This window comes from Somniosus microcephalus, chromosome 33 (assembly GCF_052327205.1).
Source record: "Somniosus microcephalus isolate GS21.2 chromosome 33, FLI_Smic_1.0, whole genome shotgun sequence".
NCBI lineage: Eukaryota > Metazoa > Chordata > Chondrichthyes > Squaliformes > Somniosidae > Somniosus > Somniosus microcephalus.
In genome coordinates, this window is record NC_141019.1 from 22296071 (window position 1) to 22320388 (window position 24318).

Sequence of the window (24318 nt, forward strand, 5' to 3'; positions counted from 1 at the left end):
TTGTGCGCAGGCTTTGTTTAGTTACAGAGCCCTTTATCTCTGAAATGAGTCACTAACCATAGGTTCAGTGTATCCTGGGTATCTGTATCCATCCAAGTAACAATATAGTTCTGCTAGGAACATGGATTGCCTCATATGCCCCAATGACCGTACTTCTGTCTCTTCATGGTGGGTGAAACCGTTTGAGTATGTCATGATTCGTTTTAATATCGCTGATACTACATGAAAGAGAGCTTTGCTTTTGCATTATTGGGAGGAGAACAATTGCAAGGTGTATTTTATATGCTGTCTGATGCTGGGAATGGGGCAGACTATGATGAAAAAACTAACTGATCACTACGCTCTCCAGCAAGATACAACATATCAATGACACGTGCACGTGATATTGTAATTGAAAATAAGGAAATGGCAAACTTGCTAAATAATTACTTTGTATTGGGCTTCACAGTAGAGGAAGAGGATGAAGTACCAGAGATATGAGGAAAAGTAAAAATAAATCAAGGGGAGGAACTTACTAGATTTCAGAAAAAGAAGTGGTAATAGAGAAAATAATGACACTGAAGATAACAAATCTTCAGGCCCTGATGGTTTCAAACCTAGGTTATTAAAAGAAGTGGGTGAGGAAATTGCAGATGCCTTAGTCATGTTCTTCCAAAATACCCTTGAGTCAGGAATTGGCCCCTTAGATTGGAAAATTGCCATTGTCACTCCATTATTTAAGAAGGGTGGGAGCGAGAAACCAGGAGATTATAGACCTATTAGTCTAATATCTGACGTGGGGAAGTTACTAGAATCTGTCATTAGGCATAGAGTGACTGAACACTTGGCCAAATATGAACTGATCAGAGAGAGCCAGCAGGCATTTGTAAAGGGTAAGTCATGTCTAACTAACATAGTTGATTTTTTTGAGGAGGTCACTAATGTGGTAGATAAGGGAGTATCTATTCATGAACTTCCAGAAGACATTCAATAAGTTTCCACACAAGAGACTGTTAGCAAAAATGAAAGAGCATGGAATTGGGGGCAACCTATTAACATGGATAGGGAATTAGATAGGAGGTAAGAGACAGAGTAGGGCAAATGGGTATGTACTCCAATTGGCAGGAAGTGATTAGTGGTGTCCCCCAGGGATCTGTACTGGGGCCTCAGCTTTTCACTATATTTATCAATGACTTGGATGAAGGAATAGAGAGCCGTATATCCAAGTTTTCTGATGAAACCAAGTTAGGTGGTACAGTAAATAGTGTAGATAGGCGCAAAAAGTTGTAAAGGGACATTGATAGATTAAGTGAATAGGAAAAACTGTGGCCGATGGAGTTGAATGCGGGGAAGTGTGAGGTCTCTTCAATTATATTTTCAAGTCTCATTGTTTTCTCCATTACCACTTTGGACCCAAGAAAGATAGATCAGAGTATTTTCTAAATGGGGAGAATCTAGAAACAGTGGATGAGCAAGAGATTTAAGGGTCCAAGTACAGAAATCACTAAAAACTAGTGGACAGTTACAAAAAATAATGGAATGTTGGCCTTTATCTCAAGGGAGCTTGTATACAAAGTTAGAAGTTATGCTCCAGTTGTATAGAGTCTTGGTCAGACTCCATCTGGTGTGTTGTGTTCATTTCAGAAAGGATATATTGACCTTGGAGGGGGTGCAGTGCGGATTCACCAGAATGATACCGGAGCTAAAAGGGTTAACTTATGAGGACAGATTGCATAGATTAGGCTTGCATTCCCTTGAGTATAGAAGATTAAGGGGTGATCTAATTGCAGTGTTTAAGATGATTAAAGGATTTGATAGGGTAGAGATAGAGAAACTATTTCCTCTGGTAGGTGAGTCCAGAACAAGGGGCATAACGTTAAAATCAGAGCGAGGCCATTCAGGGGTGATGTATAAAAGCACTTCTTCACACAAAGGGTAGTGGAAATCTGGAACTCCCTTCCCCAAAAAGCTGTTGATGCTGGGGGGGTCAATTGAAAATGTCAAAACTGAGATTGATAGATTTTTTTTTTTTTAGGGAAGGGTATTGGGGGTTATGGAACCAAGGCGGGTAGATGGAGTTAAGATACAGATCAGCCATGATCTATATGAATGGTGGAACAGGCTTAAGGGGCTGAATGGTCTACTGTTCCTATAGTCCTTTAATCAATCATATGTTGGCAAGCTGCACAACAATGAATCTGTAGGAGCCTTTTGCATACACTTACGTCGCAAAACATAATTTTGCTGATGGAGGCCCTGAAATCAACACAGAATATAGAAGGATGTTCATCTAAAATCTCGTTGTTGAGCCCTGGAGAAAGAACCCGCTTTCAATAAGCTTTTTGAACTGGACAAAGCATTTGATCAAGCTAAGTGTTGTGCATGAGGAAACAAAATCACTTCTGATTCTGCCAGTCATAGATCTTTGCAGACCTTTACAGACAATCATAGACCTTTACAGAAATAGCTGATGATACATGGTGGCTCAGGTGCCTATTCACAAAAATATAGTCAGCCAAAACAGCACAATGTGCAGCAAGTTACTGAAACGGAACCTACTATATGAAGCTCTGAAAATAATGATGCATACTTATTCGCCATGTCAGAACAACACGCCATTAATTTGGTGATCAGCAATAGTATATTTTCAAGTTGTAAAAGGTATTGAAAGTCATTTTTGATCCTAGTGTCCACAGAATATTAGTGATGTATACAGGTCCTAATCGAATGAAACTTCACCACATGTAGATCCAGTCAGTTCCAGCAAGTAAGCAGTTACAGTGGATGTGTTTATTGTGAAGGGAAAGCCCGGTGATCAGCTTGGCCTACATACATGCTCAGGCCCTACAGCTCCTTAGTCTACCATCAACACTCTGCATCATCAATATACCAACATCAGAGGGTGCTACTTCCAGTGAATTCCCTCAAGTGTTCCACAAGCTAAAGGGCATGCAGGTCAAACTGCAAAATAACAACAGAAAATGCTGGAAAAACTCAGCAGGTCAGGCAACATCCGTGGAGAGAAATTTGAGTTGATGTTTCGGGTCAAACCCTTCTTCAGAACTGGAAAGAAAAGAAAATAGATCGAAGGCAGGGCTGCGATCGGACAAAAGAAGTGAAAGAAACAAAAGAGCTAGACGAGATGGTAATAGGCTGAGATTAGGTGTAAAGTGTACTGGCAGGGCAAGAGATAGCTGCCAGGTGTGAGAGAGAAACAAAAGGAAAGGTGGGGGGGAAAGGAGTGGAAAAATTACAAGAAAAAATGTGATACGGGCCGAGGTTATGATCTGAAATTGCTGAACTCGATATTGAGTCCGGAAGGCTGCAGAGTGCCTAATCGAAAGATGAGGTGCTGTTCCTCGAGTTTACGTTGAGCTTCTGTGGAACAATGCAAGAGGCCGAGGACGGTGAGGTCAGAGTGGGAATGGGGCGGTGAATTAAAATGACAGGCGACCGGAAGCTCGGGGTCACCCTTACGGACTGAACGGAGGTGTTCCGCAAAGCGGTCACCCAATCTGCATTTGGTCTCCCCAATGTAGAGGAGACCGCATCGAGACTGCATATTGACAACTCTGTTATCCGTTGCTCAGTGTCATCACAAGATACCATTTGCTGTACAGAAGAAAGGTAAGAAAAGCTTAGAGTTGGAGGATAGTGAAGTGGAATAACTGAAGATGCAGATGGTCTTAGGTCTCACCTCTAGTAATTTTCTGAAAGCTGAAGAATCCTCATACTGTATACCTTGTGTTGATAGGCGAGCATGGATCATGTGTTTTCTCAAAGCTAGACTTGTAATCTGAGTATCACTAGGTAAAACTGGAAGAAGAGAGCCACTATCTTTGAATATTTGCAACACACATTGGTCTGAAGCAATATGAAAAGCTAACTTTAGATATCTTCAGCAGCAAAGCTATTTCAATGGATCATCCAGCAAAGTATTGAAGAAATTCTGGGCACCTTGAATGTAGGCGATGATGGTCTGATATGTGCATTGAACCAAGCGGAACATGATGCATGCTTTCACAGCAATCTTCACAGGCTACAAGAAAATGAGCTGATGCACATGTGAAAAGTGTGAATTTGATAATGAGCATCCAGAATATTTTGGTCTAATCTTTGATGAGTAGGGAACATCACCAAACCCCAAGAAGGACGATGCAATCCACAATGCCGCAGCCCCAAGCCATGTATCAGACGTCTACGTTCTTTTAGACACGGTTGCTTATTTTACTCCCAATTTGACGACAATTACGACACCATTGTGGGAACTAACAACTAAAGGTAGCATCTTAAAGTGGGAAGAAAAGCATGATTGCAACCTACTTCAGATCAGTCAATTACGATCTAGTCATACAATGATGCCAGTGGAGATCTATGTTGATGCCAGTTTGGTAGGTTCAGCAGCTACGTTATGCAAAAACAATCATGGTGCAGCTAGATTTAACATCTATCCAATCATTCACTTAATTCTACAGAGTAATGGTACAGCCAAATTAAGCGGGAAATGTTGCCAATTATGTGGACTTTACATTGATTTCACCCGTTCATTCATAGAAACATAGAAGATAGGAGCAGGAGTAGGCCATTCGGCCCCTCGAGCCTGCCCCGCCATTCAATGAGATCATGACTGATCGTCCAAACTCAGTACCCTGTCCCTGCCTTCTCCCCATATCCCTTGATCCCTTTAGCCTTAAGAACTATATCTAACTCCTTCTTGAATATATTTAATGAATTGGCCTCAACTGCCTTGTGTGGTAGAGAATTCCACAGGTTCACCACTCTCTGGGTGAAGAAATTCCTCCTCATCTCTGTCCTAAATGGCTTACCCCTTATCTTTAGACTGTGACCCCTGGTTCTGGACTCCCCGACCATCGGGAACATCCTTCCTGCATCTAGTCTGTCTAGTTCTGTCAGAAATTTATAAGTTTCAATGAGATCCCCTCTCATTCTTCTAAACTCCAGCAAGTATTAACCCAATCGAACCAATCTCTCCTCATACCTGCCATCCCAGGTAAACAATTTCTGGTGTTTACATATCATCACAACCCTTTAATCCCTAGGTTCTCCAAGCCATAGTATCCAGTGCTGGGTACTGCAAGTCTGGTCTTATGACATGATCATTCATTATCGCCCTAGATCTGATAATCCTGCTGACTATATGTTACAACAACCCAAGTCATTACTCGGAGAGCTGAGAAATTCATAAATTTTATAGCTCAAAATTCTACAGCCAGGGTAACCACGCCAGCTGATATCAAGCAAGCTACACAAAGAGCAAGTACTGCTTCCTCGCATTCCCACTTTCAGGAAAAGGAGACCCCTGTCGTACCTGAAGGACTTTTTTTTTTTAAGTTTACATGGCTATGTTTCAAAAAGGCTAATTAAAAAAAAAACAAGGTGCTGTCAGCTTATCACAGAATCACAGAAATCCCACAGTGCAGATAGAGGCCATTTCGGCCCATCAAGCCTGCACCGACACATATCCCACCCCATCCCCGTAACCCCTACACCAACACCAACACATATCCCACCCTATCCCTGTAACCCCACATATTTAATCCCCCTAACACTAAGGGTCAATTTATCATAGCCAATCAACCTAACCCGCACATCTTTGGACTGTGGGAGGAAACCGGAGCACCCGGAGAAAACCCACGCAAACACGGGGTTATCTTCAAGCGAAGGATGTAATATTCAGAAGCAGCCAACACAGATGCCAGAAAAGAAGATAGTGTTTGACAAACCTGATGAGAGCTCTTTGAGAAGGTGACGGATATGCTGGATGGGGGAAATGCAGTGGATGTGATGTACATGGACTTTCAGAAAGCCTTGGACAAGAAGACTATTGGAAAAGGTTAAGGGTTATGGAATTAGGGAGCAGGTAGCAAATAGGATTAAAAACTGGTTAGAAGGGAGGAAATAGAATAGGAGGAAATAGAATAGGAGTTGAGGGCAGCTTCTCAGCGTGGTTGGAAGTAGAGAGCGGTGTCCTACAGGGTTCTGTTCTCGGACCGCTTCTGTTCACTGTATACATCAATGATTTGGAAATGGGGCTAGAGAGTGTGATGTCCACATTTTAAGGCAATAGTAAAATAAGAGGCATAGTAAATAACTCTGAGGACCAGAGGAAGCTGCGGAGATATTGATAAGATGGTGGAATGGGCACAAAAGTGGTCGATGGAATTCAATGTCAGCAAATGTGAGGTGGTACATTTTGGATAAAAAAATAAATAAAAGTAATAATTTATACTTTGGAGAAAGCTGGGTGATGTGGAAGAGCGGAGGGATTTGGAAGTTCAGGTACATGACATTAAAAGCAGCACCTCAATGGATAAAGTCATAAAAGAAGCAAATGGAATGAAAGGATATGGGAACAGGTAGACACAGGTGATTAGGACTTATGTTCATGTAGAGGATAAACAACCCGGATTTGTTTGGAATTGCTGTGCAATTCTACGTAATGTATTCATCCAGATACGCGAGGGGAAACTAGGAACATTATGTTGGAACAGGGAGGATGTGGTGATTGTATCACTTTGTAACAACTAAGGATGTTTTCTGCAGACAAGTAATAGTTTATAAGGACAAGACTATTCATTGTAAGTGGCTGGCCACTTCCCATAAAATAATGAACAAAGGAATTTCATACAAATGTCAATATTTGCACAGCGTAATTTCAAGACTTATGCCATCTGGAAAACTTAAGTTTGGTCAACTTGAAGTCTGGCATCTGGGGAGTCAAGACATTTACCCCAAGGGAAAGTTTGAAAATTGAGAGTGCGAACTCCTGCCTTTCATGTATGACCCACTGACTGGTTATAGAGTGGCATTAGGACCTCGTAACAGGTCACTTGTTGCCCTCCTGGTTGGCGTTGGATGGTGTGCACCATACATGGCACTGCGTGCTGGGTAGAAGGTAGTAATACCTGGGAGAGAGAAAAATAGGGTGAAAAGGGGATCGCCAGCCTCGTTATGCTTGTGTCCAGTAAAGCTGTGTGACCATGCAATTTGATGATGTATAAACACAGACTTGACTGAAGATTCTTATTCTGGGGAAGTTGATATTTTGAAACTACTGCAGTTTAAAAAGTCTCTCAGTATTGGCACAATTTGACTTTGTCATGCTGCAGAGAATGTAAGCATCAAAATAGCAGTGTCAGGTTTATGAATATGCTGCCAGGCGAAGGGCATTGGTTTCAGTTTGTACTCTGTACAGCAAGCAGCTCTACGCATTACACAGTGGAGCCCAGCACAACTGCCACTGGACTGAACAATAAAGGAGAGTGATGTGCAGAGGTCACTTTCCTTAAACATGGGCAATAAAAATAGACCATGCAAACACACCGAACAGTGCAACTTCTATACTTTTATATATTCTGAGCAAATCTTGAGCTATAACGGTTGGGTTCATTTTATGTCAAAGGCAACCGACCTCAAATGCCGCCTAAATACTGGCGCTCAGCAATTTCAGCACGATTTAATGCTACCCATCTGTCGAAGGTCATCCTGAATGGTGGAGAGAGACGCAAATCGCTGTTTGATGAAAGCCCTTTTGACACTTCATTTTTTTTTCATTGGCACTTGCTGCCCCACTGTCTGTTACACGTTAATGCTCCCATCTCCTCCACTTTGGCAAGGGACACAGACAGAAGCAGCAATATAAAAGACCTAGCTTTATCCCAGTACAGCACTGAAACCCATTTGTGCTATGCTAGATGATGCAGAACATTCAGCTACAAGATCAGCCCCTTCAACTGTGTGTTTATACTGCGAACTCATTAGGGGTAATTTTAACCCCCAAAAACCGGCGGGTTTGGGCCGGGTGGGATGTTTCAAACTTGAACCCAACCCGCCCACCTTTTGGTTTTAATGGAGGCGGGATGATGGGTGGGGCGGGCGACCAACCTGCTCTCAGGAGGCGGGTCCCTCATTGAAATATTTTAATGAGGCTGCGTGCCTTAGATTTTTACTGTTTCAGCTTTAACACTGGCCGGCCAGGTTTCCAGGGCCTCGGGGAAACCCGGCAGCTGAAGGGAGGCGAGAATGGCTGGATGCAACCGGTAAGTGCCTTTCCAGCACTGCTAATGTGCCGGGAGGAGCATGAGTGCTCAGCCCCTTCCCTCCCTTTCACCCCCCCAGCCCACCAAGCTACCCTGTTAACCTCCCCAGTGATGGGACCCCCACCTCCTCGAGATATGATGCTCTCCCGATGTCCTCCACGGGCTGCAATCTCTTCCACGCACCCCCCCCTTCTCTAAATGGATTCAAAAAATGATAATCAGGTCTTGCCGTTGAATTCGGCAGGACCTGGGGGAAACTTGTACTTCTGGGTTTCCCACTGCTAAACTGCCACCCACCCTGCTCCTACCCCGCCTGCCTATAAATATCGGGGCCATTGACCCACTCTTCTCAGGAATTACACATGTGGACTTAATCACCATTATCTCCCTATTTTTATTCCTTTCACAAACTGTCCGTAGTGGCTCGTCAGCTGGCTGCAACCTGCAGTACTGCTCCCAGATAGTGCTGAAGGTAAACCCTAGCCATCATGATCCTGAAGATAACGCACTTTTGTTTCAGAATATCTGTGATTCAATGTTGTAGACTTTTTTGGGAAGGCATGCAAGCCGTGGTGGTGAGGCAGCCTACCTCAAATGCCGCCTAAATACTGGCGCTCAGCATAATATACTGTATCTTGGCGTGCTCCGACATTATTTTTTGACTAGCTGATTATCTGACATACATGCAACCCATCACTTTTTAAGAGTTTACAGACTAAGCTGCAGGGAGTTTAGGCACAGGTTGACGAGCAAAGTCATATAGGCCCCAAAGTGTGTGTAGGAGTATTGCTGGACTTTAGCTGGTGTAAACGATGCAGCTTACCCAGCACAGCACTGTTGCTTATCCAGCCAGCATCACCCTACCTGTGAGAGCATTGGATTGCATGGTGACTTGGAGCCAGGTGAGAAGGATCTCTGCTCCAGTGACTGGTCTACTGGTCAAACAGGTTGGCTGGTCAATCATCAATAGTGACATGGATACTTACAGAATGAAAAAAGACCCTGTGGCCCATGAAGGTAATTTCTTCCACTGTCCATGTATAATCTACCTTGTTGTACATTCTATCCAACATATTGTATCCCTTGAAGAAAGCCTTGCAAACCCTTTCTCCTATAACCCCTCCGCCCCCCCCAACACCGCAAAGTTACTCAAGACAGCTCCAAATTACCTGTCTGATTTTACATCTTGCGTTGTATGTCCTTGGCCAGTTCCCCTTCTTGCTGTGACCCCAGGAACCATTGTGTTCTGTACAATCTCAACCAAAACTGTCTCGGGCAACAATTGACAAGAGACAAACACTAACCAGTGATTGTGTCACATAGCTTCAGGAAGCTGGCTTCAAAGTAGCTTTGGCTGAGGCCTTGGAAATAGACATTTTTGGCCACTTAGTCTATCAGATAATGGCATACCAAATAGGATGGCTTAAAGAAGGGAGCGAGAATAACATACAAAATGGGGGGATAAAGAATTGTCTGAGAATGCAGCGTTAACACTTCTAATGTTTTTCAGAACTCCATTCAATGAAATAGTATTGTGTGGGGGGGAAATGAAAAATTAATTATTGTAAGCTATTTTGTGAATAAATTAATCTAATTAAAACATTATTCTGTTTCCTTATAGAAAATTTCTACTCGGTGCCAGCATTACCTGATCCTTTACTTTGTGGCAATAGCTCAGATGCTGGGTAAGTTTTATGTTCTGTGTGCCCTTTAATTGCTGAACTCCACCCTGTTTATAAGTCAATGATTCTTAAAATCTAATTCAGCTGTCCGATGTGGTATGAAATCATTCAGAACAGAAGGTCCAAGGTTTGATCTCTTGTTTGTGCTAAGTTAACTGATCTCAGGTCGGCAGCTATTGGGGCACTGTATTTGGCCTCAGTGAGCTGAGACTGGGGAGATATTGGCCCAGAAATTGGTGTCGGGGGCTTCCCGCGGGTGCAAGCCCCCGACCTACACTTACATAGCGCGCGCCCACAGTTGAAGCCTGGCCCTGCATGGATTTCCTGTCAGTGGCCCGGTTCAGCTCCCGGCGCGCTGTGCTTGCGTGATCCAGCGGTGTAGTTAGTTCGATGAGCCGGCTGGGATCACGTGAGCACTGGGCAACCAATCGGAGGTTGCAAAAGTTCATTCATGAGTTTGATAGTAAGAACTGTCAAACTCGTGAAAACTCCGGGCGCCCAAAACAGTACTTAAACTTCAAATAAAAGTTTTTAAAAATCCCACTAATTAAATGAGCTATTAATAACTGTAAAAAACTAATTTAAACAATTATTCAAATTTTTGAAAAAATAATTTTTTAACAAATCGGGTCTAAAAATACACTTACCTTACTGTAAAGTCTTTAAAAATAATAAACCTGTGGAAAAAAATTCTAACTTTAATTAATAGACCACTTACCTTTTAAAACTAAGTACTTACATCTGCTTTTTTCTCACGTAAAAACTGGAGGCCTTATCGCACGGGCAACCCTGTATATAAAAAAAAAAGGAATTTCAGCGCGTACGTGCAGACTCCTGTGCGCACGCGTTCGGCCTCTGAACCCCTTGGTTCAGAGGAAAGGAAATGCCGGTTTTCCGCGCATGCGTAGTGCATGCTGAAAACCGACACTTCCATCGGGCCCACGCGTGAGTACACGATGCTTACTCACGCGTTGGGACCCGAATTACTGGGCCAATGAATCAGCCAAGGTGCCTTTTTCCGATTGTTATCTAGTGACTCCCGTTGGAAAGTGTTTGGAAGGGAACTGATGACAAAATCCAACTCCGTTGTCGTGCTCTCCCAGTCTCATGCTTGAAGAATGGCCACTTGGATCAAGTGTGGTTGGGCTGCTTGTGCCTGTGAAATTGTATCTTGGCACATGTCAGCACATTCAGGAGGGGAGGAAAGGAAATTGAGGAACAGATAAATCTGATCAGGAAATATTAGGGGAAAAGAAATCAAACTTCTTCAATGTTTCCTCCTCGTGGCAGATGAAATTTAACGCAGAAAAATGCGAAGTAGAAAGAATGAGGGGCAATATAAACTAAAGGGTACAATCCTAAAGGGGGTGCGTGAACAGAGACCTGGGGGTATATGTGCACAAATTGTTGAAGGTGGTAGGACAGGTTGAGAAAGCGGTTAAAAAAGCTTACGGAATCCTGGGCTTCATGAATCGAGGTATAGAGTACAAAAGCGTGGAAATTATGATGAACCTTTATAAAACACTGGTTTGGCCCCAACTGGAGTACTGTGTTCAAGTCTGGGCACTACACTTTAGGAAGGATGTGAAGGCCTTAGAGAGGGTGCAGAAAATATTTACGAGAATGGCTCCAGGGATGAGGGATTTCAGTTCTGTCGATAGACTGGAGAAGCTGGGGTGGTTGTTCTTAGAGCAGAGAAGATTGAGAGCAGATTTGATGGAGGTGTTCAAAATCATGAGAGGTTTGGACAGAGTAGATAGAAAGAAACTGTTCCCATTGGTGGGCCGAGAACCAGAGGACACAGATAAGAACATAAGAACTAGGAGCAGGAGTAGAACATTTGGCCCTTTGAGCCTGCTCCGCCATTCAATAAGATCATGGCTGATCTTCTACCTCAACTCCACTTTCCTGCACTATCCCCAGATCCTTTGATTCCCTTAATATCCAAAAACCTATCGATCTCTGTCTTCAATATACTCAACGACTGAGCCTCCACAGCCCTCTGGGGTCGAGAATTCCAAAGATTCACCACCCTCTGAGTGAAGAAATTTCTCATCTCAGTCCTAAATGGCCGACCCCTTATTCTGAGACTGTGAGCCCTGGTTCTAGACTCCCCAGCCAGGGGAAACATCCTCCCTGCATCTACTCTGTCAAGCCCTGTAAGAAATTTGTATGTGTCAATGAGATCACCTCTCATTCTTCTAAACTCTAGAGAATATAGGCCTAGTCTACTCAATCTCTCCTCATAGGACAATCCCCCCATCCCAGGAACCAGTCTGGTGAACCTTCGTTGCACTCCCTCTATGGCAAGTATATCCTTCCTTAGGTAAGGAGACCAAAACTGTACACAATACTCCAGGTGTTGCCTCACCAGGGCCCTATATAATTGCAGTAAGACGTCTTTACTCTTATACTCAAATCCTCTTGTAATAAAGGCCAACATACCATTTGCTTTCCTAATTGCTTGCTGTACCTGCATGTTAACTTTCAGTGACTCGTGTACAAGGACACCCAGGTCCCTCTGAACACCAACATTTCCCAATCTCTCACCATTTAAAAAAAATACTCTGCTTTTCTATTTTTCCTACCAAAGTGGATAACTTCACATTTCTCCATATTATATTCCATTTGCCATGTTCTTGCCCACTCACTCAGCCTGTCTATATCCCTTTGAAGCCTCCTTGCATCCTCCTCACAACTTACATTTTCACCCAGCTTTGTATCATCAGCAAACTTGGATATATTACATTTGGTCCCCTCATCCAAATCATTGATGTAGATTGTGAATAGCTGAGGCCCAAGCACTGATCCTTGCGGTACCCCACTAGTTACAGCCTGCCAACCCAAAAGTGACCAGTTTATTCCTACTCTCTGTTTTCTGTCCGTTAATCAATCCTCAATCCATGCTAGTATATTACCCCCAATCCCATGAGCCCTAATTTTGTTTAATAACCTCTTGTGTGGCACCTTATCGAATGCCTTCTGAAAACCCAAATACACCACATCCACTGGTTCCCCCTCATCTTTTCTGCTAGTTACAACCTCAAAAAACTCGAACAGATTTGTCAAACACGATTTCCCTTTCATAAATCCGTGTTGACTCTGCCCAATCCTATTATTATTTTCTAAGTGCCCTGTTACCACGTCCTTAATAGATTCTAGCATTTTCCCTACTACTGATGTCAGGCTAACTGGTCTGTAGTTCCCTGTTTTCTCTCTCCCTCCTTTCTTAAATAGTGGGGTTACATTTACCACCTTCCAATCCGCGGGAACCGTTCCAGAATCTAGGGAATTTTGGAAAATGACAACCAATGCATCCACTATCTCTATAGCCACCTCTTTCAAAACCCAGGGATGTAGGCCATCAGGTCCAGGGGATTTATCGGCTTTCAGTCCCATTAATTTCTCCAGTACTATTTTTTTGCTAATACTCATTTCTTTCAGTTGGAGCCTTGGTTCTCCACTATTTCCGGGAAGTTTTTTGCGTCGTCTTCCGTGAAGACAGACACAAATTTGTTTAATTTTTCTGCCATTTCCTTATTCCCCATTATAATTTCTCCTGTCTCGGCCTGTAAGGGACCCACATTTACTTTCGCTAATCTTTTCCTTTTTACATACCTATAGAAGCTTTTACAGTCTGTTTTTATGTCTCTCGCTAGTTTACTCTCATTCTATTTTCCCTTTCTTTAACAATTTCTTGGTCCTCCTTTGCTGAATTCTAAAATCCTCAGGCTTACTACTCTTTTTGGCAACATTATAAGCCTCTTCCTTTGATCTAATACTATCTTTAACTTCTTTAAGGTGATTGGCAAAAGAACCAAAGACGTAAGAAAAAACTTTGTTACGCAGTGAGTGGTTAGGAGCTGGAATGCGCACTGCCTGAAAGGGTGGTGGAGGCAGGCTCAATCACGGCTTTCAAAAGGGAGTACCTGAATGAAAAAAATTTGCAGGGCTACAGGGAAAGGGCGGGGGAGTGGGACTAGCTGAGGTGCTCTTGCAGAGAGACGGCACAGGCTCAACGGGCTGAATGGCCGCCTTCCATGCTGTAACCATTCTATGAAATATGACTAGAATGACTTACATTGTCTAACTGTTAATAAAAAAACAAAACAAAATTGCAGCTGATTTCATATAATTTGAATACTTTTGTTGAAAACCAACACTTCTGTTGGTTTCATCTGATAATTGTTTTGAAAGCAAGACCATGCAGCCCTGAAATTTCGATCCTAGATTTTCCTGCAGCTGTTCCTGCTTGCCTTTGCAATAGGTTCACCTTTGTCCCTGCCCGGTAAAAACATTGTACACTGGCACCCACATGGGGAATATTAGCATGTAGGCAGAACATGTTCATCGGACAGGATTGACTGAAGTTAACAATTGCACCCAAAAGGGAAAAAAGCACACCATTAATATTGTACTGATCATTTTTTTAAAGTTCCTTCTCTTGCACATGACTGGATTTCTCTCCTTACCGAGACAAGAATACAGGCATGAGTTTTCACAATAATTGGGGTAGATGAGTGTGGTAGCTTGGCTCAGTTGATAGCACACTCCCCTCTGGATCGGAAAGTTGTGGGTTCAAGTCCCGTAGTAGGGATTTTGGCTCATAATCTTGGCGAACAGTGGGTGAGATGTTAAACCAAGGTTCTAATTGCTTGTTCTAGTGGTTCTGGTGGACATTGAAGATCCCATAACGCTATTTGAAGAAGAGCAGAGTGTTGTCCTGGCCAACATTCCCCTCTCAACCAGCACCATGAAAAAATAGAGCTATCCCATTGCTGTTTGTGGAATATGTTTACACTTGGAATGTCATTCATTATGTGAAGCGCATCGAGACATTTGAATGTAATACACTGTAAGGCATGTATTATTATTGTTGTTTATCTATGGCAGGACAAGATAGCTGTGGTGATAACTATTTTCCACCAGCAACAAACTCATACTGCATTCCAACAGCAAAATCTATTGCTTTGTTATCTGAATCATCCAATAGCTAAGCATTGCTGCTGCTGCTAAGAAATAAGGGAGAAGGGGTGAGTTTCACCTTGACAGTACTAGGGAATGGTACTATGTCAAGTTACCACCTAATTTTCCTCTAATATGTTTTTACCACTGCCCCATGGTTTCTGGCATTCTATGCCCATTTCCAAGCAGCCATGAGGCAAGACATGAATATTCAGATCGCAGCTGCACTTTGCAAGTGAAAATTCAAGCCCCGTTGCTTCATTGAACCCTTTTTTTTTTAAATAAAAAGGTTTGTTGTCCAGCCCAGGTGTATATTCTACCAAAAGAAATTGGGAATCCTGTATTAACCTACTGATTAATCTGTGCATCTGCATTCGCACCGATACCCTGGTACTAGAGGTGTATACAGTCGAAGGCTCTGAACGGTGAATTCCCATTTATTGAACACATATGAAACACTGGAGAAGGAACAAACAAATGAATGATGGGAGCACGGAAAGACAGGAAAAAATGTATCTCCTTCCCTGGGCCTGGGCAGGGTGCTGTCAGCATGTGTTATTAAAAAGAAAGAACTTGCATTTAAATAGCGCCTTTCGCGACCTCAGGATGTCCCAAAGCATTTTTTAGCTTTTGAAGTGTAGTCACTGTTGTAATGTAGGGAAATGCGGCAGAAAATTTGCGCACGGCAAGCTCCCACAAACAGCAATGTGATAATGACCAGATAATCAGTTTTAATGGTGTTGGTTGCGGGATAAACATTGGCCAGGACACCGGGGATAACTCCCCTGTTCTTCTTCGAAGTAGTGCCCTGGGATCTTTTACATCCGCCTGAGGGTGCAGACGGGGGTCTCGGTTTAACATCTCATCCGAAAGACGGCACCTCCGACAGTGCAGCACTCCCTCGGCACGGCACTGGGAGTGTCAGCCTAGCTTATGTGCACAAGTCTCTGGAGTGGGACTTGAACCCACAACCTTCTGACTCAGAGGCGAGGGTGCTGCCCACTTTTTTTTAATATTATACTTTATTGAACATTAAGAACATTTACAACATCGTGATCATTTCACTGTATGATACAAATCAATTCCATCGCTCTGCACAGCCATTCCGCCACCACATTTTAACATCAAAACCTGAAGTTTAATTTGTCACCTGTAACATATATTAATCGATTGTACTTTAAAAATTGGTTGTAAAATACTGTCCTTAAATTCCTTTCTGAATAAAACATCCACAGAGCCTTATGATCTTTTAGCTTATATTTAAAATACTCTTTTTTAGATTGATTCTCCTCCCCTTAAAAAACAGAGCATTCCTTCTTTGCACAATCACGAATCTAGCCAAACTGAACATTAAATTAATTGCCGCTCCGCTAGACTCGGGCAGACTCTCCTGCAATCCCCATCTCAAAATTGAGTCCCATGGAATTCCCATTCTCGCTCTTCGGTCCCCACCCAGCAAAAAAGCTTCACACAATTGTCGAACATAGTACTTAAAGTCATTTAACTGCGGACATAACACCAGTAAATGGGACAGAGTCTCATCCTGTGTCCCACACACTGGGCAAGTTGCCCCCTCCACTCGTCCAATCTTGCACAAGACCGTCATGGTAAAAAATCCGGTTATGAGCCAATTTGAAGTCCAGTTCAATCCATTCTGGGCATTTAAAATTCACCCACACTCCCTTCCAAATCCTGTTGAAGTCCAGCTGTGGGTATATACTCTGCCAAAACTCCTGACCAGCAGGTGTCTTGAATCTCCATTCTCTAAATACCTCATAGAAATCTCGAGTATTACAGTTGTCAAATTGGACCAACTCTCCCCCTTTCTCCAGTACAAAGCTTGGAAAAGCAGGACACATTTTACTTCCTTTGGAGATTTCTGCATTTATTTCTTCCATCCAATCCTGTGGCATTGCCCTCACAATCTTCTCATACATGATTCCTATTGCTTTTCCTTCTACTTCCTGATCCTCCTCCCACACCATGTTCCTCACTATCGCTTTCGGCAACCAACCTGGAATCACCTCGTATAATACATCTTTCACAGATATAATCCCAGCTTTTATAAAAGCTTGATTAAATAAAACCTCTCCTTCGATGTTGACCCACCTATTCAAAAATAAGGGCTGTTCTAAAAATTCCTCCGCCCCCTTGGGCATAAACTGCACACTTTTTAAAAATTGAGCCCAAGTCTCTACAACCCCCTTATTAAAACCTAGAGAGAAGTTTAATCGATTTCAAAAACATATTATTGTATTCCATATACAAAATCCCCTATCCCCTGCCCTCCTATCCCACTTCGTTTTAAAAAATACTCAAAACAACTCTTCCAAAAACTTGTATTTGACTTCTGAAGAAATCTCTTCACCCATTTGATTCTAAAGGATTTTTTCTTCAAATCAATATCTGGGAAATTGAGTCCTCCCTGATTTCTCCGTCCAATGATGGTATTGTAAGCCACCAAGGCTGGTTTCCCTTCCCATAAAAACCTCACACAAGCCCACTTCTGCCCACTCAGGAATATCCTCTATTATGTCCGTGTATAATTGAGACATGGACTGCAGGAGTTGATTATAACAAGTCTTTACTGAATGGAGACAACCTGGAAACTGAAACTACAGAAGCCTGCTAGGGCCTTTTATACAGGGGTGGTCACTGCCGGTACTGCAGTCTGAGACCAGTTATTCCCTTAAAGGTACATACACAACAATTCCTCCCCTTTTAGATAAACAGTACATAACATTCATTTAACAACTAAATAATAACTAATTACAATTACAATTATGGTTGCTAGATACATTGGTTGAAGTTAAGCAATTATAAGTTCAGTCGTTGAGGAGGCTTCCTGATTCTGTCTGGATAACCCCTCTTTGGGATATCAGGTTCTTCTGGCAAGGTTGAGTCGGGATCAATGTCGTTGTTTGGTTCGTCTGCTTCCAATATCACCAATTCTGCGGTAGATGCAATTGGTACTTCGGTTTCATCGTCAGGTGTATCAGATCGTGGTGTGGAGTTGACGTTTTCCAGTGACTCTAGAATCTGGTCAGCATGGCGTCTTACAATGCTCTCTCCAACGTCCATGGTATACATTAGAGGTCCTTGCCGTGTACAGATCGTTCCTGGCTGCCATTTCTCTGTGCGGTAGTCCCGGGCCAAAACTGGTTGACCTATCTTAAAACTCCTGGTCGGCCTTTCATTCATATTCTGAAACTGCCTGTTCTCCACATCTCTTCTGACGTTTGGCTTAACCAAATCCAAGTGGCATCGTAGTCTTCGATTGAAGAACATCATGGCTGGAGTTTGGTTGGTAACCGCATGTGTCGCATTCCGGTAGGCAAACAAGAAGTTGTCCACCTTGTGTTGTAGGGGTATATCTTCATTACACATTGCCTTGATAGCCTTCTTGAATGTTTGGACAAACCTCTCGGCCAATCCATTAGTGGCTGGATGATATGGGGCAGATGTGTAATGCTTAACACCATTGTTCTTTAAGAACCTCCGGAACTCTTCAGACACAAACTGTGGTCCATTGTCAGAGCAAATCTGTTCAGGCAGCCCATTCCTGGCGAATATGGTTCGTAAGACTGATAGTTTTTTCTGTGGTGGTTGAGGACATTTTTATTACCTCTGGCCACTTTGAATGTGCATCCACCGCAATTAAAAACATCGAGTCCATAAAGGGACCAGCAAAATCAATGTGCACCCTTTGCCATGGAGATGAGGGCCACTCCCATGGATGTAGAGGGGCTTGTGGTGGGGCGTTTTGGACCTTCTGGCATCCTGTACAGCTCTTGGTCATCTCTTCGATTTCTCTATCGATTCCCGGCCACCACACAAACGCTCTGGCTGAGTTCTTCATTTTTACCCCTCCCAGATGACCCTCATGAAGCTCATTGAGCACTCTATCCTTCAATTTGGGTGGAATTACTACTCTGGATCCAAACATCAAGGTTCCTCTGCACACTGACAGCTGTTCTCTTCTCGGCGAGAATGCTGGCAGCAGTGGTTCGCCATGTGCTGGCCATCCCTTCACCGTTAAATCATAGACCCAGGAGAGTGTCGGGTCATTTCGTGTTTCCTTTTCTATGTTTGCATTCGTCACAGGGAGACATTCGACTATAGTCGAGTGGAATAACTCCACTGGATCCACTGCCAGTTCTTCTTCCACCGTCGGCAACGGTAGGCGCGACAATCCATCAGCATTCCCATGCTGTTTAGTTCCTTTGTACTCTGTCATATTGGTGAGCCCCTAGGAAAAGGGACCACCTCTGTAGCCGTTGTGCCGTCATTATCGGTACGCCCTTCTGAGGGTTGAAAATGGAGACGAGAGGTTGATGATCAGTTAGTAGAGTAAATTTCTGACCGTGCAAGTAGTGATTGAACTTCTTCACCCCCCACACCAGGCTGAGGGCCTCTCTGTCAATCTGGCCGTAGTTACGCTCAGCTGAAGTTAACGAGTGTGACGCAAAAGCTATCGGCCTCTCTGAACCATCAAGGAATTTATGTGACAGTACCGCCCCAATGCCGTAGGGAGACGCATCACACGCCAGTCTTATCGGTAGTGATGGGTTGTAGTGAGCCAATACTTCTCTTGAAGTGATTAGGTCCTTACTCTTCTGAAAGGCCCGCTTGCATTCATCGCTCCATTTCCATGCTACTCCCGTTCGTAGTAGGGCGTTCAGTGGATGCAGGATTGTGGACAAATTTGGCAAAAACTTATGGTAGTAATTCACCAATCCGAGGAATTACCTCGGTTGCGACACATTTTCAGGTGCTGGAGCCTTAACTACCGCTTCAATTTTGTCAGGGGACTTATGTAACCCCTCTTCATCAATCACGTGGCCACAATACGATATCTGTTTCTTAAAAAACTCGCACTTGGGGCAGTTGGCTCGTAGCCCATGTTCACGTAATCTAGTGAGCACCTGCTCTAGGTTGGCAAGGTGTTCACTGTCATCTTCACCTGTCACTAGGATGTCGTCCAAGTAACACTGAGTCCCCGGAATCCCTTGCAGGACTTGTTCCATCGCTCTTTGCCATATCGCCGGAGCTGATGCTACTCCGAATACCAGTCGATTATACTGGTAAAGACCTTTGTGAGTGTTTATCGTGAGATACTTCCTAGAGGATTCTTCAACCTCCATCTGCAAATATGCTTGTGCTAGGTCAATTTTTGTAAAACGCTTCCCTCCAGATAGTGAGGTGAAGATATCTTCTATCCTTGGATAGAAGGACTGGGTTCACCGTCACCTTGAAGTCCCCACAGATGTGAACCTTCCATGGCTCCTCAGACTTATTGTTTAACGTTTTTTTCATGACAGGAACGATGGGTGTCTCCCACTCGCTCCAGTCTACCTTAGATAACACGCCTGCATTCTCCAGATTCTCCAGCTCTGCCTCGACGGCTGGGCGAATTGCATATGGTACCGGTCTTCCTTTGAAAAACTTGGGAATTGCATTCTCCTCTATTTTTATTGAGGCGGTTACGCCTTTAAGAGTGCCCAGTTCTTGTTGAAATACCTCTTTGGCGTCAGCTAAGATTGTTGACAATCGTCCAGGAGTGACGTCGTCATCCTTTTTACCAGCCACTGTCAGTGCCTGAATGGAGTGCCAGTCTAAACTTATCTTTCTGATCCATTCACGTCCCAATAACGGTGGTCCACCATCTTGCAGAATGTAGAGATACAATTTCCGTATTTTCTTGCCGTTGTATTCGACAGGCACCCTTATTTTTCCTCTGGGGTATACTTTTTGCCCCGTATACGTCCTCAAGACAACGGATGTCTCTCTCAAGGGTATGTGTGAGAATAGCCGCTCGTAGTCTCGTCGATTCATGACGGTTAGAGCTGATCCAGTATCCAATTCCATTTTGACTTGGGACCCTGCTATCGTGAGGGTGACCCAAATGGTTCGGTGATCCTCTTTTGCGATTACGTTGTGAAGTTTGAGACAGCTTAGTCTCTTGTTCCCGGATTCACTATCGCTCATCTGGTCTTCAGAACTACTGTCCGTCATCTTTTGTACTTTCCTGTACGGTTCCTTCTTAGCCTTTTTGTTGTCGTTGGTCTTCTTCCCAGACCTGCAAACTCGTGCAATGTGTACCATCTTTCCGCATTGCCTGCATATTTTGTCCTTGGACCAGCAGTCCTTCTGGTCATGGTTTGTTCTGCCACAGCGATAACATTTTGCAAATCCCCGTGTCATTTCGTGAGTGCCGTATTCCTGTGGCTTTTGTTGTATTTCCGCAGCTCCCCTTGCTGCTGCTTCGTACGATACTGCCACGCTGAAAGCCTTATCTAGCGTCAGCTCTTTCTCTGAGAGTAACCTCTTCTGGGTTCCTTCACTCAGGAGTCCACAGACAAATTTGTCCCGTAAGGTATCTGCCAGTCCTGCTCCGAACTGGCAGTGCTTTGATAGCTTGCGTAGTTCCGTAAGGTAATCAGCATTGCTCTCATTTTTATGCTGATTTCTCCTGTGGAATTTAAATCTTTCTGCTATCAGCAGCGGTGTAGGATTTAGGTGTTCCTGTAGGATAGCAACAATTTCGTTAAAACTCTTCGCCTTCGGTTTGGCTGGAGTAATCAGGTCCCGCAATAGGCTGTACGATCTTGCGCCCATTAAATTTAGCAATACCAATGCCTTTTTCTCATCGGCTATTTCGTTTGCCTCGCAATATACCTCGACTCTTTCCACATACGTGGTCCAGACTTCTATTGCATTATCGAAGGCAGTGATATCCCCAGTCTTTGGCATCTTGAAAATCTAAGATGGCGCCTCCCGCGCTTTTCCTTCTTCCCCGCCAAGTTAAGATGGCGCCTCCCGCGCTTTCCCGCTGCTGCTGCCAACGCTGTTGCTGGCGATTATATTTATTTTACTATCCTGTAATGGCGACGCCCTGTGGTCTTCGCGCCTCCCCGATCGCTGCTGCCAACGCCGCTCTCCGCGGTATTTTTATTTTTCTGTCGCGCTTCAATATTTGCTCCGTTAATTGAAGAACCGTTCCCGTCATGGAGCGGACCCTCTGGGACACTTCCCTCCCTCTTCTTAGGTCCGAACGCTGCCCGGCTTCGAAGCACTTGTGTGCTCCACCCTCTCTCTCTCTCTTTGCTTCCCGACTCGCTGCCCGGCCCCGTTGCAGAGCCACCCGATCGGGCTCTAGCCCGCCGCAGTCCAGGAAGGATCAGTGCACTACCTGCCACCAGCCCGATTAGCTGGGAAACCACAGACTGGAGAACCAAGCCTGGCTCTCGACAGTCTCTCCTGCAATTTTTCAATTCGATGATTTGGAGGGCGGTTGCCCACGGTCGACGCCCGTTTCTCGCGTTTCTTTGGATTATTTTTTTTTTCTTTCTTCTGGCTCCGACCTTCAATAACGTCGTCTGAGGTGCTGCCGAGTTGCAGGTAAGTTCGTTTCTTACTCGTCGCCAGTATTATGTCCGTGTATAATTGAGACACGGACTGCAGGAGTTGATTATAACAAGTCTTTACTGAATGGAGACAACCTGGAAACTGAAACTACAGAAGCCTGCTAGGGCCTTTTATACAGGGGTGGTCACTGCCAGTACTGCAGTCTGAGACCAGTTATTCCCTTAAAGGTACATACACAACATCCTCCACCGTCAATAAGTACCATAGCTTAGATAGCAGGAGAGCAGACACCACTGTCGCTCTGCCTTGCACTTTCAACCACCTTCTTTCCCACCTTCCCAAAATCTTTTTAATTTTCATAACCTTCGGTTCCCAATTTAATCGATCCACTTCTTCCCTATCTTTCTTGCACCCCATATGCACCCCCAGAACTTCCAAAACCTCCACCACCTTAAAGGGACATACCCCCCAACCATTCCCCCCTACCCCTCCCTGCAACCAGGCATTGGGACTTACTATAATTCACTCTGGCACCTGAAGCTCTACAATATTCCTCCACTACCTCCATAGCTTTCCTCACTGACTCCCCATTTCTCAATGTTAAGGTTGTGTCATCTGCATATTGGTGTATCACCGACACCAGCCCAGAACTGGGTACCACAATCCCAACTACACCTTGTTTCTTTCGCATCATGTAACCTAATGGTTCTGCTACCAATGTGTACAGCAATGGGGACAGGGGACAACCCTGTCTCACTGATCTCTGTATCAGAAAATACTTGGATAAAAAACCATTACATTTAACACAGTTAAATATGTTTGAATAAAAAATCCTTATCCACTGAATAAAATTTTCCTTGAAACCAAATGCTTCCAAAACCTTCAATAAAAACTCGAGAGACCCTATCAAAGGCTTTCTCTTGATCTATCTTTAATACATAAACCTCCCTCCCACTCTCTTCCATGAGCTCTATCGCATCTTGGATTGAGACCACAGAGTCTGCGATGTCCCAGCCTATGACTCCATAGGACTGAGAGGGCCAAAACACCTCCTTCAAATGATTTGCCATAACCCTCGCCAAGATCTTATAATCCACATTTAATGGTGTGATGGGCCTCCAATTCTTCAGATCCTGTCTATCCCCTTTATTTTTATAAGCTAAGCTTGTGATACCTCTCCTCATAGATGGGGCCAGGCTTCCCTCAATATTAATTTCCTTAAAAACTTCTAAGAGCAATGGACTTAAAATCTCAAAAAATTCCTTATAAAATTCTGCACTTAGTCCATCGGACCCTGGGCTTTCCCCCCCCTTCATTCCACTTATTGCTATTTTTATTTCCGCTAATCCTACTTCTTTATCACACATGCTTCTCTCATCCTCCTTTAAACCCTTTTCAATAAAAGCAGTAACCTTCTCCATCTCCAAATTGGAAATGTCTTCTTTTGTATATAGCTCTTGATAAAAGCTGCTAGCCGCCTCCAAAATCTCCTCACTTTCATGAATGATCTTCTCCCCAACCTTCAACTCTTCAATTAACGATAATCTCTGTCGCAGCTTCTCTTGCTCTAGAAAATATCTAGTGCATCTTTCGCCCTCCAATGCATCTCTAGCCTTTGCACGGAGAATGGCCCCCTTGCATTTTTCAGCTTGCAATAATTCCCACTCTTCCTTTAGCACCCGGAACTTAGTCTCAGCTCCCTTATCCCCTCCGTCAACTGCTTTACAGACATCCGTAAACCTTTTGTTTATATTCTCTTCTCGACGCCGGTTAGCTGCCACCCTCTTTTTCCCATAACGTACCGAAAAAACTTTTACCTCATATTTGAAATTGTCCCACCAAACTCTTCTTTCTTTCAAGAATAAAAGTTCCTTCCGAGCATTCTTTATTATATTTATAATCCTTTCTTTATAAGCACTTTCTTTCAGGTATTGATTGTTTAAAATCCACACCCCTGAACCGATCTTAACTCTGCTGTTCCTAATTCTAAGAACCAAAGCCGAGTGATCACTAAAAAATACTTTTTTATAATAAATCTCCATCACCTCCGAACTTAACCCTTCCCGCATTAACACAAAATCTATTCGGCTCTGTTTTAAAACATCACCCACCCAACCTGCTCTGGAGAACTCCCTTTTTATGGGGTTCCGGTCCCTCCATAAGTCTCTCAAATTTAAATTTGCCATCATTTTTACAATCTTCCCTCTGGAGTTATCGGCCTAGAAATTGAGTGCCCTTAGCGCCGATTTTGCGGCGCTAGAGGG

At 43.7% G+C, this 24318-nt stretch overlaps 1 protein-coding gene across 2 annotated transcripts in view; it reads left to right on the forward strand.

Moving 5' to 3' along the window:
* LOC147097002 (sodium channel protein type 8 subunit alpha-like) overlaps positions 1–24318 on the forward strand; it is a 243430-nt gene that overhangs the window by 95669 nt on the left and 123443 nt on the right. For both annotated transcript variants that reach the window (XM_085972723.1, XM_085972724.1), the window contains one exon: positions 9661–9724. In XM_085972723.1, coding sequence (XP_085828849.1) covers positions 9661–9724 — 64 coding nt within the window. The remainder of the gene's footprint in view (positions 1–9660; positions 9725–24318) is intronic.